This window comes from Lagopus muta, chromosome 6, assembly GCF_023343835.1.
Source record: "Lagopus muta isolate bLagMut1 chromosome 6, bLagMut1 primary, whole genome shotgun sequence".
Lineage (NCBI taxonomy): Eukaryota > Metazoa > Chordata > Aves > Galliformes > Phasianidae > Lagopus > Lagopus muta.
Window position 1 is genome coordinate 45,308,778 of NC_064438.1, and position 18,612 is coordinate 45,327,389.

At 34.5% G+C, this 18,612-nt stretch overlaps 1 protein-coding gene across 2 annotated transcripts in view; it reads left to right on the forward strand.

The window, feature by feature from the left end:
- The window catches only part of PPP4R4 (protein phosphatase 4 regulatory subunit 4), a 65,200-nt gene that overhangs the window by 22,270 nt on the left and 24,318 nt on the right, over positions 1 to 18,612 (forward strand). For both annotated transcript variants that reach the window (XM_048947882.1, XM_048947883.1), the window contains exons 3-11: positions 211 to 313; positions 3,788 to 3,935; positions 4,896 to 4,969; positions 6,820 to 6,926; positions 8,079 to 8,186; positions 11,981 to 12,102; positions 14,604 to 14,726; positions 16,589 to 16,758; positions 18,044 to 18,163. In XM_048947882.1, the coding sequence (XP_048803839.1) occupies positions 211 to 313; positions 3,788 to 3,935; positions 4,896 to 4,969; positions 6,820 to 6,926; positions 8,079 to 8,186; positions 11,981 to 12,102; positions 14,604 to 14,726; positions 16,589 to 16,758; positions 18,044 to 18,163 (1,075 nt within the window). The remainder of the gene's footprint in view (positions 1 to 210; positions 314 to 3,787; positions 3,936 to 4,895; positions 4,970 to 6,819; positions 6,927 to 8,078; positions 8,187 to 11,980; positions 12,103 to 14,603; positions 14,727 to 16,588; positions 16,759 to 18,043; positions 18,164 to 18,612) is intronic.

The following is an 18,612-nucleotide window of genomic DNA, read 5'->3' on the forward strand; positions in this document are numbered from 1 at the left end:
ATATTAGAAATTATACATTACAGCTTTTGTGATTGAGATGCTTTTAGTGCTGTTTTCTACTATTTAGCTAAAAAAGATAATGCTTGATAATAATTGATGTATTATATGAATAACCTAAGGAGGGTGGCAGAGGGCTGTTTTCTCTTTTTAAATAAAAGTTGTGAGCTTGCAATAGTCTTAGAAAGTAATCTGTATACGTATTTTTGTAAGTTCTGGCCAGGATGTCCAAGGAACAAGCGTGGTGGCAAATCTTCCAGTCCTGATGCGACAGAATCCTGCAGAAACACTCCGTCGAGTTTTACCAAAAATCCGAGTAAGTTTGTGTGTAATGAGGCTTGAATGTATCTTTTTCCAATGCTACTTCAAAGAGGCAAAAAAAAAAGTCCTTAGTACTTATATTGCAAACTTGCTCGGAGAGCTGTGCCTATCAGATCTTCCCTATTAATTGACTGAACTTAAGTAGTATTGCAGATAGTAGTATCTGTTTTGAAAAGTGTTAGTACAGGAAAAGAAAGCAGAAGTAATACTATTTATGTGTTCTGAAGATTTATCAATGCTTTGACAGCTTTTTGAGAGCTCTTTCTGAGGCCCAGCCAGTTGCACTGGTTCAACTTTATGTTCTCAACCTCATTCCATCCAACATCCTGCTATCCAGAAAAGTATGCTTCGCTTTTAGATGCCCTAAGATTCATGTGCTGCTCTCCACATTTTTAGTAAGCTACTGTTGGCTGTGGTAAATGCATGCTGTCCATACAGTGTTAAACAGTAATTCCATACACCTATTTATTTGTATAAGGGATATTTTAAGAAAAAAATGAGCTCTGTTTCTCCTCTGTCTCTACTGTAGCGTGGAAGACATGAAAAAGTGCATTTAAGATGTGGTTTTAGGAGCAGCTTCAATCAAATGAGACTGCATTACTGAAGCAGATGTTAATTCCTATTTGCTATATATAGCTATACAAGGCAGTGTTAGCAGTTAAGACTTTGAATATGTTAGCGTGCTTTTTAGAATGTTTTTCAGTGATTCTAAGACTGTATATTATTTTTGGCTATCAAGATATCTGAAGTTTATTTTGATAACAGCAAATTGCTGATCTATCTTTATCCTTTTCCTTTGGTCAGGGTATTGTCAGTCTTCTACTTGTACTGTTAACATTGTACTGTTAACATTTTGTTTTAGAGCAGTCTCTGGCCGGGTCTCACACAACTGACCATTTTGATTTAAGCCTGTTTCTAATTTATATAAATTGTCAGCCAAAAGACCAAAAAGACCATTGTGCTTGTGTGAAGCTATTTGGGTGAACGTGTGCACTCTATGTGGGGAAAATAGGTAGAGAATCACATGGATTGCTTGTAGAAATTGTTTTCAAAGCACTGTGTTCATAATATTACGGACAGTTTCAGTAACAAGAAACAGAAGAAAGCGCGTGTTATTGTTTTTACTGTGTCAGATATTGCGTTTTTCCATCAAGGACATTTTCAGGCTATGCTTCTTTAGTGTTAATAAACTGTTGTTTTTATGCATTTATACAAAGGAAAAATATTAATATAAGTGTTGAGAGATAAAAAGCTGTTGAAAATGAAAATTCTGGTTCAATTCTGCAACAAAATAATTCTTGCATATATGAACAGAAAATAATAGTGTGGAAGCATGGTAGTCTTTGCTTCTTTCTTTAATAAAATATCTATTATGGAAATACAGTTTTCAGTTCATAGTTTTCTATATAAGAATGGAGGAAAAAATCCAAATATGGTCATTAGTATGATCAGGGCCTGAGGCCTGGAGAATATCTAACAGCATGCTGGGAATTAGATCTTTGTGCATACAGATCAGGAGGTACTTAATTACTTTTAAAAAGTGTCTTCCTCCATAAAGGACACTTTATTGAGAGCACTGTGTGAAGAAATAAGATTTAGAAACCGAAGACAGAAAAATGGTGAATGAAGGAGTCACTGTTAATAATAACTATAATCAATCTTTAATCAACTAACTGTGAAAAGCAATGTGTTCTTCATCATGCAGTGTCTTAAATCTAAACGGAATGCCTTTCTAGATGGTAAATGAAATGAATCTTAAGTTAGTGGTCTCGAGGCAGAGGGAGAAGAGTGAAATATAATGGCTCCTTTAATATAAAAGGTCTAAATCGGAGTGCTCCTTTTAGCTTTAAACCTTACAAATAGTATTTGTATAATCTGGTTATATATGTGCAGTGAAGTCTTACCATCAACAGTATGCATGTAGCTCTTTTGATCATTTTGGAAGTGTTTTTGAACAAGTGAAAACCAAAATAGTATGCTCAGCAACATTTGTATTACGAAATCCATAGTTCCTTATTCTTGGCTGTGGATGTAGCAGCAATGGAGGAGCAAAGACAGAGAGTTTGTGGAGAAAAGAGGGTGGTTCCCAAGGTTATTGAATGCAAATATTTTATCATACTTAGATCAGGATGATCCACAATGCTGTGTTTTGTGTTTGGCTGTTGGGGTTTTTTGTTGTTGTTGTTTTTGCTTTTTTTCCTGCAGAAATAAACAAAGCTGTTGAGAAGTAATGAACTATGAGTTACACATTTGCTGTACATTTGCACATGCACACTGGTTGACATTTGTGTAATGAAAACTTTCTTGTTCTACTCTGAAGTAAGCAAGCAACTAATCATTTCTCAGATTATCTCTGCAAGCTGTATGTTCTCAGCATAATTCACCTGTGTAATGCTTAGGTGCATAGTGGATGTTTTCTTGAACCTTTAGCTAAGAGTATCAGTGTTTTTTAATATGTGACCTGAGAAAGCACTTTATTTCTAGCACATTAAAAATAAGAAAAAACTTTATATAGAGTACTGAATAGAAAATACAGGCTTTTAAGTTGCAACAGAGCTTGAAATCACTTGTAAAATGGTTGTAATGTTGTAGTAGTAGAGTAATGCATTTAATTTTCTTGTGAGGCAGAAGGATACAGTAAGAGAAGTAAACAGATGGAGTTTTCATGAAACTAATAGATGTCTTCATACTTGCAATGAATGCTATGTCCTAGAATGAATCCTGCGAGCTCTTTGCAAACAAATGTTAAATTTAAATTTGCTTTTTGTTTCATTCTGCAAATTTAATAATATTTTCATATTATCTGTGTTTGACTTTGGAACTGACGCTTTTAAAGACAACCCAATAGTTTTCTTATTTCTCATGTGTTAAAGCTGAGTGCTAGTAGTGCCAAGCTACCTGCATAAATATTCTGGTACATCCTGCTCTATGTTATTATCTGTGTATATGTATGTGGGTATGTATATGTGTGTGCATATATATATATATATATATGTATACGTGTATATATGTGTGTGTGTGTGTAATATATGCACACACAGTCATTTGTGTTCCATGTTGCCTGGCAAGGAATGAAATTTGAATTACATTCTGTTATGTTAGTATTACTCACTGGATGAATGAAATATCTCTTATAATTCATATGCACAAATAGCAGAAGTGAGGTTGTTGTCTGGTCTGTTCTTACATCTCAGTTTATGTTGTAGAAAAATCCACTATTATGTATTGATGAAATTGAAAGTTAGAAAATATATTTTAATTAACTTTATTTTTCTTAAAAGGTTCTTGTAGTATCAGACATTATAATATCTCCAAGTAATTGTTGTTAAGAGAAAATAATTTCTAGCCAATTTTGTAGTTTAATCAGGTTCTTGCAATCTGATTCTTAAAATGAATGTTTTTCAGTTCTAGTGTTCTTTCAGTGCATTCTGCCTTGTGTTCTAAATTGATATAATTTCTAATTATGCAGGAGGTGCTGCATGTTGCAGGAGTGGAAATGCAGTTAACAGCTGCTGTTTCATTTTTAACTGTACTGCAAGATGAATCGGTGTCCATTCATACATACTCCCACTCCTTCCTACACATCATTCTCCAGAACTTGGAACACAGGGATGCAGGTCAGGGCTGTGTAGCTGTGCTTATGGTGACTGATTACTTTTGTGTGTTTCGTTTCCTTAGTGACAGTACAATACTGTGTAAAGCAGTAAGCAACTTTATATCTAGACTTGCATGAAATGAAATACTTATGCGTGCTGACCATGTACACACTGATATTTAAAAGTAATTGTTGCTACTGATTGAAATGATCAGAAACAGTTTACTTGAAAGACTAAATCTAAAAGTTGTTACAGAGTCCAAACTTCTACTAAGTAGCAGAATTCTGTGGAGGAGACAATTGTGAGAGAAGGGTTGATGTTTCTTCTGTGATAATTACGTTTCTCTTAATTTCTTTGACACTATTTTTGGGATTCAAAAGAAAAAAGGCCTTTTATAAAACTAGAAGGATTTATAAGAAAAGATTATGTTCTGAATGAGGAGGATTTTCTTTTCAGAACAGAATAATTATTTTCCCTTCTAAGAATTAAAAATGCAGAGGAATACAAACAGAATTTGCTTCTTAGCTGTCTTGCTTCTTAATCATAGTGTCAAGGAATGGCATGAGTAGGTAGGATCCTTAAATACCATCTGGTTCCAACCCCCTGCCATGGGCAGTGACACTTCCACTAGACCAGGTGGCCCAAAGCCCCACCTGATCTGGGCTTGAACATCTCTAGGGATGGGGCATCCACTATCCCTCTGAGCAACCTACTCCAGTGCCTCATCACCTTCACACATATCTAAATCTACCCAGTTTTATTTTAAAACTGTTACTCCTTGTCCCATCCTTCTGCAGTCCTTCTGCAGCTTTCCTGTTGGCCCCTTTAGATACTGGAAAGTCACAATGAGGTCCCCCCAGAAACATTTTTTTTTTTTCTTTTCCAATCATCTCTTCAAGAAGTAATTTTGTAAAATTGATGGGTGTGTTCTTATATTCATTGTGTGTACAGCATAAAGTATAGCTCATTTCTTTCTGACAGGTGTCAGCAACGCATGGCTAGAAACTCTTCTTGCTGTAATAGAAGCTTTACCCAAGGAGACTATCAGACATGAGGTAATAATATCGTAGCATTGTTGAATTGTTTGGGATGGAAGAGACCTTAAAGATCATCTAGTTCCAATCCCCCTGCCACAGAAAGGGTTGCCAGATGCTAAATCAGGCACCAGATCAGACTTCCTGGGTCTCCATCCAACCTGGTTCTGAACACCTCCAGGATGGCATCCACAACTTCCCTGGGCAGCCTGTGCCAGCACCTCACCACCCTCTCAGTGAAAAATTTTCTCCCCATTTATGCTAACTGCAAACGAAACATTGTAGTTCCCTGCCATCTCATTCACACTGGTAAGATTTGTGGCAGTTTTGTGCCTGTGAAAACAGTACTGCTTACAGAACATACAAGAGGGGAATATGCTGAAGCAATGCAGGAAGATCACCTTGAAAAGTTTTAGTATTCTTCAGAGGATAAAGTTTGTGTGTTTTGTAACACTTCCTTTACACTTAGTATTTTTAGTAACATATTTTCATGTATCCTGTTCTGATTTATGGGATAGTATTACATTATGTGTGGTGCACAGAAATTCTGGATCATTCTTCTGAATGGAACTGAATGCTAGAGATGCATTTCATTGTGTGCTTCAGTTATTCTTGATGTACCAAAAACCTAAAGCCCTACAAGCACTTAATTTGTCATTTCTGTATCTTTAGGAAGAGGAAGGAAATAGATCATGTTTCCCCTTTAGTCAACTAATTTATTTAGTTTTATTTTGAGAATTTGTATTTTATTAAGGTTAAAAGCTTTGAGACTGATAATTTTACTGTATTTAGAACTATATGGAGTTGTAAATATGTGATCATTTGTGTTTAAAAATACTCATTAAAATTAGTAATTAGAATCTGAGACTGTTGAAAAATAAGCTTCTAAAGGTAAAAAGAAGTTACAGTCAGCTCCAAAACCTAGTTAGAGTTACTAATGTAGTGTGTTTGCTTTCATATTCAAAGATCAGATGAGTAATAAACTGTTTTCCATATGACTTATGAAATATTTGTTTATGAAGTATTACAGTGAACCTAACTTTTCTCACCTGAGAATTTCAGCTAGTAAGGAGAGAAATGCTTTAACAATATTGTTAAAGCATTTGCTGCCCTGTGTATATGTTATCCTTTTGTGGAGCTATGCCATGAGACTGAGTAAGGAACTCTGGCAGACTGCAGGACTACAGACTCTGTAATGCTCTCCCTGGCATGGCCTGTATTTCCATGGTTATTTCTGGGCCCAAAACAATATATCTTAATGTGGAGTTCTGCACATCTTAGTTTGTGGCACCATAGAGGTGATCCAACAAATGACAGCACAGCTCCAGTTAAACATAGAGGTTTTCTGAATCTACATAGGAATGAAACCTTTCCTTAGTTGTGCATAAGCAAGGGAAATTCTTGCTTCACAGCTTCACATTAAAGCTGATGTTTCCTGAGGAAAACTCATGAAAAAGAACCTCAGCATTACTTTTCCATTCTCTACCTACTTTTTTGTTGTTGTTAGCAGGAAATATTTAACAGCTGTTATAAAAATTAACAGCTAATAGCTATAAATATTCATATACAAACTTAGTCTCAAAATAAAAGCACAAGTAGACAGATGTAAAACTCTGGCTGTGATATGAATTGTGAACTGCAATTAGGGCCAAGATATCAGTTTAATATGCTATAATTATCTGAATAAAAAAAGCAGGTTTTCAGTAAACTATTAACGTAAAAATGCATTATTATTTTTAGTACTAATTAATTTCATGAGAGGAGTAGATGACATCTGGTATATATGTTTTTTCTATATTTTTTTAAATATATTTTTAAGGAAGGGGAATGCATAATTTACCTGTGACATTTCTTCTTTTTCCCTTGTGTAGATCCTGAATCCACTTGTTTCCAAGGCACAGATTTCTCAAACACTTCAGTCACGCTTAGTTAGTTGTAAAATCATGGGAAAATTAGCTAACAAATTTGAAGCTCACATGTGAGTAGATTGCATATACATCTTCATTCCATAATGTGAATCAGTATTTGTTTGTGGACAAAAGTTACTGAGAGAAAACTATTGCAAAAATCACGTGTTTTTCTTACAGATTTCTTTGTCAAGATAGTAATAAGTAATAACAAAATGTTCACTGCAGCTTGTATGTTCTTCAACAGATTGATGTGGGTACCATTTTCATGTCTCTCTTGTTTGTTGTTCTTATTGCTAGAAAATAAGACAGTGGATGTCTCTGCAACTTATGGAGACAAAACACAATTGCCTTTCATGAGGAGAAAGCCTCCTCAGAAGTCTTCTTCCTAGCATCTTGTCTTCCCAAATTTCACATGTAGATATATATATATATGTCTATATATATTTCAATCTATGCATGTGGAGATGCATTAGGAGCCACTATTTTTGCCTAGTAATATCCAGTTCCTAGATTCTGTGTCTGTGGGTTTGGACAGTGGTTCAAAATAGGGAAAGTAAATCTGAACCTCTTATCTGCCCCAAGTGGTTGGTACAGCACATTTTTGAAGGGTTTATTCAGTCTTATGATAGTAAAATATTTTCACCAAATGTGTTTCCAACCCGTGGACCCATTGCATTGTGTGAATGCTGATTTGGAATGTCCTTGGTATACATGGGAAAAGATTAACTCATGTCCAAATCAGTAGAGCTGTCCTATTTTTCAGCATGATTTCTGACTCAATAAGCAACCTTTTATTAGCTTTCTCTTTCTCTGTACTTTCTGCTTTCAAAAAAGGACAAGATTAATTAGGATTTGCACTTCCATTTATATAATTTGTGGTATTCTTACAGTGTGTTCAAAAACTGTTCTGAAGATAGTTATTAAATGAGGACAGCTGGAAATGAGGACAGCCTACCTCCTATTTCCATAGTGTAGACTACAGTAGGTGAAATATGAGCAAATTACAGTGATTGTAAATAATCCTTTTTCTGTTAGTATAAATTTGTGTCTGATGTATAGTTTACAATTTCAAGTTTTCAAAAAATCATTTGCCACCCACGATAAATTATAAAAAAATAAAATTAGTGTTAGAAGTCATATATGGATAAAATGTGAATGCTGTGAAGTGGATTCTATATATTTTTATTCTATATGTTTATCAAAATTGTTTGTGTTTTTAGAGTTAAAAGAGAGATTCTTCCATTGGTAAAATCACTGTGCCAGGATGTAGAATATGAAGTAAGAACTTGCATGTGTCGGCAATTAGAACATATAGCTCAAGGAATAGGGTAAGTACAATTTGCATACTTCTAATTGCAAAATCGAAAATAGTAATGGTAATCTAAAAATTCATTTTAAGATTTCTAACTTAATTCATGCATTCTCAGTAAAGTATTTGGAGTGTACAACTTTTTTCTTAGAGATTGTGGTTGCCTGTTTTAAGGTTGTAATTTCTTTGTGATAGTAGAACTGCTGAACCATACAAAGAATGCTTCCTGTGCCAAGAGTTAAAAAAAAGCAGTACGTGGTTTTACGGACTTGAAAAAATAATGAAGTGAGTTTCTTTGTGCCATGTTGCAAAGGTGGATAGATTAAATCTCAGTAGTCCTCTGGCCTTTCCAGCTATGAATTTATGAGCAGATTCAGGGATGAGGCTGAAACTGAAATGTAATTTGAGAGCTACTGTAAGAAAGCACTTCCGTTTGTTAGCACTCATGCTTGTGGAAATTATTTCTGTGCCTGTAGAATATTTTTTTTTAAATTATGAAGTAAGTTGTGATTTAGATGCTGAACTATAAACAAACAAAAAAAGCCCAAACCAGCACTATGAACAGAAAGCCACAAAAGCACCAGAAATTCTTGCAAACAATGCTATCTACCTCTCAGCCATGAAATATCAGAAAAGCGCATGTTTAGGCTGTGTTTTAGTGCACTCGGATATAGGAGTGGATATTCACAGCAAGACCAATGCATTGTGGTACTGCACTTAATTTCACATTGTTTAGGTGAAGTCATGCAGAACAGTAATTTCTAGGCTCTCAGGTAAAAAACTTTTCTTCATTATGTATGGAATGATTTTATATTTGTGCTTTAAGCAGCTCTACTGCAAGATCGTTGCCCTTCAAAAGGTCAAATATTGTGAATTAATTTCAAAACAATATTATTCATTTTTATTCATAACTAAGTAGTATTATTAATTTGCTTTTATATTTAATTTGTTTTATAATGGTAAATCATTGTAACATTTTTCCATACTGAACAGCCTTGGATTTGAAAGAACGTATGATAGAAGAAAAGAACGGCTGAATTGGTTGATAATTTTGAACTTAAAATTTAACACACACTTTACTGAACTGAGGTTCCAACTAATTTGATATCACATTTATTTTTATTGCATGTATGTATCTCATGTACCATTCTGTATCTCAAGACTGAGTTCTGTTTCATAGGAGACTAAAATTTGTAAAAGGAGAGGGTTCTGTGTATTTTCAGGAGCTGATCATGGTTTTTCTTATTCCAGAACTGTAGTTTTGTAGGGAGTTGTTGTCCCAGCTGTCACATTAGAAATCTTTCAATGTCACCAAAATAATGAAAGCCATAAAAATTAGTTTTCAGAATGTCTTTTTTTTTTTTTTTTTTTTTTTTTTTTTCCCCTCCCTCTCTACTGTGCCTTCATCTGGGATATGGTCCTTTACGTTTGACCTCTGGCTCTCCCTATGTTTTATGATCTTCTCCACTCGTCTTCCTTCCTTTTTTCTTGTTTGTTTGATACCACTATATATATGTGTGTGTGTGTGTGTATGTATATACGCACATATATATGGTTTTGTTTGTTTGTTTGTTTTTGCTGTTTCCTTATGAGATACAGCCTACATGTCCATGGATTCCTCTGTTAACCTCTGCTATAGTCAGGAGCTGGGAGGCAATCATATGAATCTGTCTTTGAAAATGTTTTGTGACCAATTGCAAAGCAAAGTATATATTTTTAAATGATGTAAGGGCTATTTTGAATAAAATAACTCTTATCTAGAATATGGGTATGGTTACAGAGCATTGCTTTCACATATGACTGGAAAATTTTTAGTGTTTTAAAAAGATCATAGCTGCACGGATTTTCTTGACCTGTCTGTCGAGAAGAAAATGGTTTTCAGTAGTAGCTTTCAGGCAGCACTTTTATGAATCTGTGTATTTGTTCTGCTGTTTTGTTATAAGATAGATACATGAGCACACAAGTGCTGAAATAAGAATGCAATGTGTTGTGTTTATGTTGTTTTCCTCATTCCTCCTCCAAATGCTGTTTAATTTCAAGATATTCTAAGACCAAGAAAGAAGAAACAAAAAATTGTTTTTGTACGTAACAAGAAGACAATACATCATACCAATAAATGACCTTTTTGAAAGGGAAATAACATTTTCTGCATGCTGTTGAGTGTCTTTAAAGTTAATGAAATTGAATGTCTTATGCTTGGGTGAGGAAAGACTAAAAACAACATAGGTATTGTCCATTGGCAAATGGCAGTATTACTAGCAATTTACCCAACGTTAATGTAGTGACTTAATAGAGCTAAATGCATAGCTATCAATTAGGGGTCCATTGTGAATGATTTTCCTTAATTCTTTCCTCTCCACTGTCTGTTTTTAGTATTTATGTATCTTTATACACTGCTTTCTCTGTCAGTTTTATGCCTGATGTCATCATAATGATTTAGATACTTTAATCTCATGGAGATGGCACTGTATTTTCAATGTGTAAACTGTTGCTGTGTTTTACATTGAGGATGAATAGGTAGTAGGGAAATAAAGACAAAATAATGGAAATGAGCATGTTTTCTTGTATATGATGAAGGCACAGTGTGACAGCAGATTCAAGACCTGTTGTTACTGTTTAATGATGTTATTACTAAATTGTGTCACATAATTTTCTTGTAATACAATATAAACAAAATCTAAAAAAAATGATTAAGTTTGGAAGAATGTTATTTTGGAAGAATGCTATTTAAGTAATAAACTCTACAAGGCACAAATTAGCTGGTGCTAATTACTTGTAAAATTTGAATGTTTCTATTCACTTACAAAACAAGGAATGGTCTGATTGGGTGATCTTATTTGTTAAAATGTGTCAGCCTAGAGACTGCGATTAGTTTTATATTAAAAACTGTGACTGAAATGACAGAGTCTTAGTTATCTGCATACAGTTGCTCAAAGAGTAGATTTTGCCATTTTGGTTAATGTCCGTGTATATAATTTTATCATGTTTCTCTGCAGTTTTATATTTTGGACAGTATTATAAACACTGCGGGCCATATTTGTGGCTATTTTAAATTGCTGAAGTCCCATTGTGATGCTTACAACAGTTTTCACCAATGGCTGGGCAGACCAAGAGCTCATTCATGAGAGCACAACAAAGTGGACTTCTTAATTCGAATACATACAAATTCAAACACTTGAAAATCTTGACTTCTATTTAAAAAAAAAGAAAAATAAGTTTCTATATCAAAACTCTTTCATTCCTTCTTGTGATGAAACCCTTTCATTACAACATTAAAACAAGCCTAAAAGCCAGTGTTTTTAAGGGTGAGTGAGGAAGCTTCATGTTCTCTGAGCAGCATTTGCTTACCCTTTGCAAAGAAGGCTCTTCTTTGGTCTTCGAAGTGTAAGATTTCTAGATGCTTCAGTCCCACTTGACATGTATTTAATCATTTTGACTTTGGAATTGACTCATTTAGAATTTCATTGAGGAGTTCCTGAATATTTGATCAGAAGTTCTCTTAGTGACATAGTGAAATAGCTGGAATTCTTTGAATTTTTTCAGATTGCATTTTCTCTGATCTTTTTAAAGTTAATTTGAACACTTTTTTTAGTGATGTATTTTTTTTAGTGATGAAGTTTGTATTTTAAGTCCTGAGATGAAATGTATGTTTCTATGTAATTTTCATTTTCTTACAACTTGGTCAATTTTTCCTTCCTGAACACCCTAAGAATAACTAACTCAATATTTCAGGATAGTTTCAGAATTCTGTTTTGTGATTGCAGCTTTGATTTGTTATATGTTTTCTCTTTAAATGCTTGCCTCAATCTGCAGGACAGAACTAACCAAAACTGTAGTGCTTCCTGAATTAGTAGAGCTGGCAAGAGATGAGGGCAGCAGTGTACGCCTTGCAGCTTTTGAGACATTAGTGAATCTGCTTGATATGTTTGACTCAGGTAAGGACTTCATTTGGACCTAGTAGCCCAGTTTTTAACTCTTCAATGCATCTTATAAATGTAATTGAATCTTTGTTCTATCTGCATTTTTAACACATTTCTGATTTTATTTTTTCTCTTTTATCCTTGATGTATTTTGTGTTTTGCAGTGCTTTAGTTTTTTAAGAAAAGTGAACCAGGTGTCCACAAAAGCTGTTATTTTCTTATTCTAAGTTTCTAATATAATGAAATGAAGCCAAATTAGTAAAACTAGTGTACAAGTGATAGGAGTATTGGGTTGCTAGTATTTACTTGATGCTATTATACATAGCATAACACAAAGTGTTATTTCAACATATGCAGACATTTGTGGGTTTATTTTGTTGTGGGGTTTGGCTGTTTTTTGTTTGTTTGTTTGTTTTTGGGTTTATTTTGCTATTAACTGTTTTTTTGCCTCTTGATTGAAGTAAAGTTTGTCATAACTACAGACTGCAGCTCCTGAAGCCAGGCTGATGCAATGATGTAAAATTTATGTGTGTGACAATAAACTTTGCAGTTTATAACAATGCTACATGTTGAACACATTCATAAATTTGGGGGCAAAAAATAATTCTTCATGTCCAATAAATTGAAGTGTGCACAACTGATCTATTTAGCAGATCTAAGAATTAGCAATTGCTGTTTAAAGCACAGTAAACTTGTGGGTATGTGGTAATGAAAGCTTTCTTCTTTGCAGCAAGGAAGTATGTGTGTTATATAAAGCTTTTCATTGTATTTGAAGTGGAAAATGTAAATGCTTGTAATTTTTCCGGTGCTCAATGTCTTTCCTCTAAACAACATGAATATTTTATGCTTCTCCACATGTAGGGGTGCCTCTTTGTTGTCTTTGGTACTCTTAGTGATGGTGAGGTGTCCACATTCATGGTGCTGGAGTTCCCATCACAATTCAGTTCAGCAATGATTGAGCAAATTTTAAGAAGAGTTGCTGGCTACTCTCCTATAGGGGAATGTTCTGGGTAAATGCAGCGCCTTGTTCTGCAGTCTGTATCAAATTTTTCAGGGCAATGTGTAAAGCAGTGGTAGGCAGATTTTCTGGCTCAATGTCAGTTGTATTCTCTGCTGCTTTTGTACAAACTGAACAAGGGGTAAGGAAGTGAAGTACATGAAAGATCCTGTTTATAATGTATATGAAAAAAAGTGTATTATAAGCTCCACGAGTGGTTGATGATCATTGTTCATTAATTGCCAATTTCTTCTTTATGCATTTTCCAACCTCTTCAGTTGTTTATCTTCATTAGTGACTATGTATTTTGCACTGTATTTCCCCCTCCCACTCTCGTGTTACTGACTGTACGTCCTGATAGAGAAGTGAGGAGCAAATATTTACTTTACAGGAACATGGTGATGAATTACTAAAATACATGCCTGCTTATAAGCCATATGGAGAAATACATAAAGAAATAAGATTTGGGGGAGAATGTCATCAATGGACTTTTTAGCAGTTAGTGCTTAAATTAGCAAGTAAGCTGGTAGGTTGACTTTCAAATTCTTGAGCCATTCCGTTTATACTGTCATGTTTTTGCTTCTTTTTGTTCCTGCCCATCTTTCCCCCACCTTTCCAATTGCTACTGCTTCTATGAAAAAGGTATGAAAAAGGAAAAATTAAGAAAAATAGATTAAGACTTCTTTACAGGTTTGCAAGGAATGTGTCTGCAGGTGTTTGGTTTGCATAGGTTTTTGTTTCATGGCCGAAATACAAAACAAACTTATCAAGGTAGATGACTCAATGTTGTATCCTAGGGTTTTTCTCTGGCAATATCACAATGTTTCTTCATGTCAACATAAATGCTTTGTTCATCTATTTGTATTTGCTGAATATTAGAGTTAAATTACCATTAAAAAAAAAAATCCAAATCTATTTAAAATTTGAATATCTTAAAATACATTGCTTTTATTTAAAATAATTCCAAACATCAATTTCTTTGAATATTTGCTCTTTATGTGGGAACAGAGTGCTTAGCACTTTTTTCTGCATTTGACATTATTTCTGTTGCCCTTAATTTTTTTTGTTTCTCTGTTTATTGTTTGCCAGAAGATTTGCCATTTCCTCAGTAGGTTGCAAAAATTCAGTTCTGTCAGACCCAGATTTTTCTTTTCACCATCATGGTTATGTTTGGTCATAACCCCACTGTCTTCATACTATTGTAGGAATTATTATTGCTAGAATACTGCTATATTCTTTAACTCCCTATATTCTTGGTGAACAGAGAAGTTAGTAGCTGTTCATTTATTCTCTGCCCCATTTAGAACAGGTATTCAGATTTAGAACAGGTATGGTATTAAAAATCTGGACTTCTACTGTGGTAATGTTCATCACTCTGCCTCCTGTTTTCTGCCTTCAATGAGTGCATGCCAAAAAGACTCCTGAGCATATTAAACAATATTTTTTGCAACTCGCTGTGTGGTCTTTTAGGATGTTTCATAACAAGTGATTAACTTTAAAAGTCTCTTTTGTCTTTCAGATGATAGGAGGCAAACTGTGCTCCCCTTAGTGAAATCATTCTGTGAAAAGTCCTTCAAAGCTGATGAATCCATCCTAGTTTCCTTATCTTTCCATTTGGGAAAACTGTGCAATGGATTATATGGTAAGATATAATGTTCTTTAAAAATAAAAAATAAAAATGAGGGAAGGTCAGAAAATGTGAAGCACTTGGAAAGGTATCCAGAACTCAGTTACTTGGATGAGCTCAGAGAGAAAATATAGCACTACAAATCTGAAATCGTCTATCCAGTACATATTGGATTTTGTGAATTTGCACCTAAGCTATCTGTTGGTTTATTGCCCTTTATGTTTAAGCAGGGACAGAAGTGGAAGCGTGATGGCTTTTGTTTATTGGTTTGACTGATTTATTTTGATACCTTGTTGGTTATTCTGGTTCATCTGAGTTGGATGACTGAATTTTTGTAACTAGTAGTCTTTGACAGTGCAGTATGATGTTAACTTTGTATGTTCACTTCTGTGCTTGATTTTTTTTTTTTTTTTTTTTTTTTTTTGAGGCATGAAAGAAAAAGTGCAGCCCATAATGAATTTCAGGGGAGAATGGAGATCTAACAGCATGTGGGTTCTCAGCTACAGTTGTGACCCATTATGTACCCATAGTTTTCTGTACCTCAGCACTTTGTGCATGGAAGATCTTTCTGTTATAATTCTGCCCACTTTTATCCTTTGTCCAGAACTTACCTGGAAAGGGGCAGCACACACATTTAAGCTGTAGAGAATTTCCTCCTGGACTCTTAAGCCCTTTGATATTTCTTGCAGATCTTAGAAAAGTTCATTTTTTGGTCAGGTTTGAGACTATCAAGCTAAGCTATCAGCTGCTTCACTACAAATAACCTGAAAGGGCTATTCTGTAGTGCCAAAGTGTTGTTTACAGAACCCCAGAGTTAGAAGAGTCCATCCTGTTTTTATCATGTATTCGCAATCTTCTTCAGGTTGACTGACTTTAATTGCTGATCTCTCTCTACACCTCTGTCTAACTAATTCACATTTTGTTGAATTGTTACGCCTTAGGAAAACTGAACAAAATGAAGGGGCGTGCAAGCCAAATTGCTGCTTATATTGTTCACTTTGAAAAAGTCTTTTTTTTTCTTTTTTTTTTTTTCCCAGTAGTCTGCAGTAGTTTAATGTTATTTATTCAAATACAGGCTATGAACAGAAGTAACTCTAAAGTTGGGGTTTTGTTTGTTTTCTTTAAAAAGACTGGTGCCTATTTAGTCTTTCCTGACATATCTGAATAAGCATGGTACCCTGCTGTTGCCTCTTATCTGTTCTTCAAGCAATTTTGAAGCAACTTTACAGATATCTCTTTGGTTATGAAAATCTCAGCAGGCATGCTCTTTTACTGCATCTTCTGCTATTTGCAGGTCCTGTTAACCAGTACTAGAAGGAAAGGGAATCTGTTCAAGAGGTTTTGCTTTTGCTGTGTTGACTGTTGCTTGTTTTCTTGTTTCATTTTGGCATTTACAAGTAGATTTTGTGATTTTTTTTGTTCCTTTTTTTTTTTTTTTTTTTTTTTAAACCATTAAGTTAATCTGAATAATCTAAAATTATATGGCTTGCTCTTCCCCTCTCCAGCTGTTAAATGCCAGCATCCCTTCTGCCTTTTTGCAGTCTGTTATGGCACTCAATGATTTCATCAGCTAGTAGTTTTCATACTCTGAAAATGGAGTAAAGATGAAAATTCTGTTAGTTGAACAAAAAATTATATTTGCAGTCCTGCTGCTGAGTTCTTGATTATTCCAAGAATTACATAAACAGAAATAAAGATTCACTCCATTATAGGTAGCTGTCATTTTTCTTTAATCATCTTTCCTGTATAATTTGTACTGATGATGCAGGGAACACAACATGGCAAACTTGATAGATTTGCAAATGATATGTTTCTTGAGCATTAGTAGTAGCATTTCTAATGAGAAGAGTAATCTTATTCTTATTTTAATTTTGGAGGCATTTTTACTCCTGAGCAGCACTTACGGTTTTTGGAATTTTATAAGAAGCTTTGTACACTGGGCTTACAGCAGGAAAATGGACACAATGATAATCAACTACAACTGCAAACTCTGGAACAGGAAAAGAAGTATATTTCAGTGAGGAAGAACTGTGCTTACAATTTTCCAGTAAGTAACATTAATTTCAGATTAACTAAGCTGTGTCGCGCATATAATTCACTAAATAGGACTGCAAAAAGGACAGAGAAAGTATTGACAGCAATTGTACGTTATTAGCTAGATTCTAGCTCTTCCCTGGAAAATTCAAGTTAACATCTTGAAGTAGAGGTTGAACAAAAGAGTTTCCAGGAAAGATTCATCTTTGGAGACTCAAAAAACTATTGGAAAGTTTTGACTGAGAGATTACTATTTCAAGAGATAACTGATTTCATTCTTTCATAGAACCATAGAATTGTTCAGGTTGGAAAAGACCTTAAAGATAATTGATTCCAAACACAACCTAACCATACTACCTATACTACCCTAACTAACAACTCCCACTAAATCATGTCCCTGAGCACTACATCCAAACAGTTTTTAAACACATCCAGGGATGGTGACTCAACCACCTCCTTGGGGAGCCTATTCCAGTGCTTAACAACCCTTTCTGTAAAGAAGTTTTCCCTGATATCCAACCTAAACTTACCCTGGTGCAATTTGAGGCCATTTCCCTTCATCCTGTCACCAGTGAGAAGAGACCAACTCCACTCTCTCTTTCAGGTATAAGGGTAAGCACCTTTCAGATATTTGAAGAGAGCAATAAGGTCTCCCCAAAGACAGGATTCCTGTCTTTTTTCTCCAAACAATTAGCACAAAGTCCTTGAGAATATGCCTGTGAAACAGGGTAGCCAAGTTTATATGAGGTTGTTAAATCTAACACTCATGCTTTTGCATATCTATTTTGTATTTTGACATATGATGTTTATATTTGAAGAAACTAAATCTGTACCAAGAGCCAATAAATGGGTTATTTTTACTCTACTTTTTAAAGATAACACCAACTATGTAGTAGAAACCTGTTGGTTTAGTTGAGCAAAAGCAAGTGATGTACACACACAGTTATGTTGAGATTCAGATATTTCAGTGTTTACTAAAACATTGTGTTGCTCTGGTCTTCAATTGCAGCTTCTGCTAGTTTACTGAAACGTTATTTATAAAAAAGCTTTTATTGCTTGTGGTTTTAATCTGTCTACAGAAACAAAGCTTGCAGTCTGGAAGATCTGTACAACCAATTTAGTCCTTAATTCTTTAACTTATCTGATGCCTTGTTTTGACACGGCCATAAAAAATATCACTTTGTCTTTAAAATCACAACTTGTTAACTCCCAAGTATCTCACTCATTGTAACTCAGTATTTTTTTCTGATAATCTCTGATTAGCAATACAGTTAATAGAAGACTTTATTTTTCCACAGGCCATGATAGTTTTTGTGGATCCAAAGAACTTCCATTTAGAACTGTATTCTATATTCTTCTGCCTTTGTCATGATCCTGAAGTTCCAGTCAGATATACCATGGCCATAAGCTTCTATGAAGTATGTCTACAGAAATTCTTTGTTGGTTCTGAAGTGTTTCTGTTTTATGTTTTGTTCTTTAAGTTCATGTTTGTGACTGTTCAACCTATAGAAGAAGACTTGTAAAAACCTGCTAAAATGATTTATTTCATCAGAAGTGTTCAGTGTCTTCTATTATGTAATTATAGCCCATAAATACTTTAGCCTGTTGTGCAACATTGTCTACAAAACGGTACTGTGAGGTTAAGAAGCAAAAGCTGAAAGAAACTGAAGATGGTCTAGTACCACTAACAAAAGCGACTGTAGTAATTAGATTATTTGAAGGTTTTGAATGCTATTATAAAATAATGAGGCAGACAGGAGAAAAGGAGCTTGTCACTTCTGTCCTGAAAATCTTTAGATCTAGACAGTCTGCAACTATACTGTATTATCTGAAGACTATTTGCTTGTATTAAGTCTAAGTTAAACAC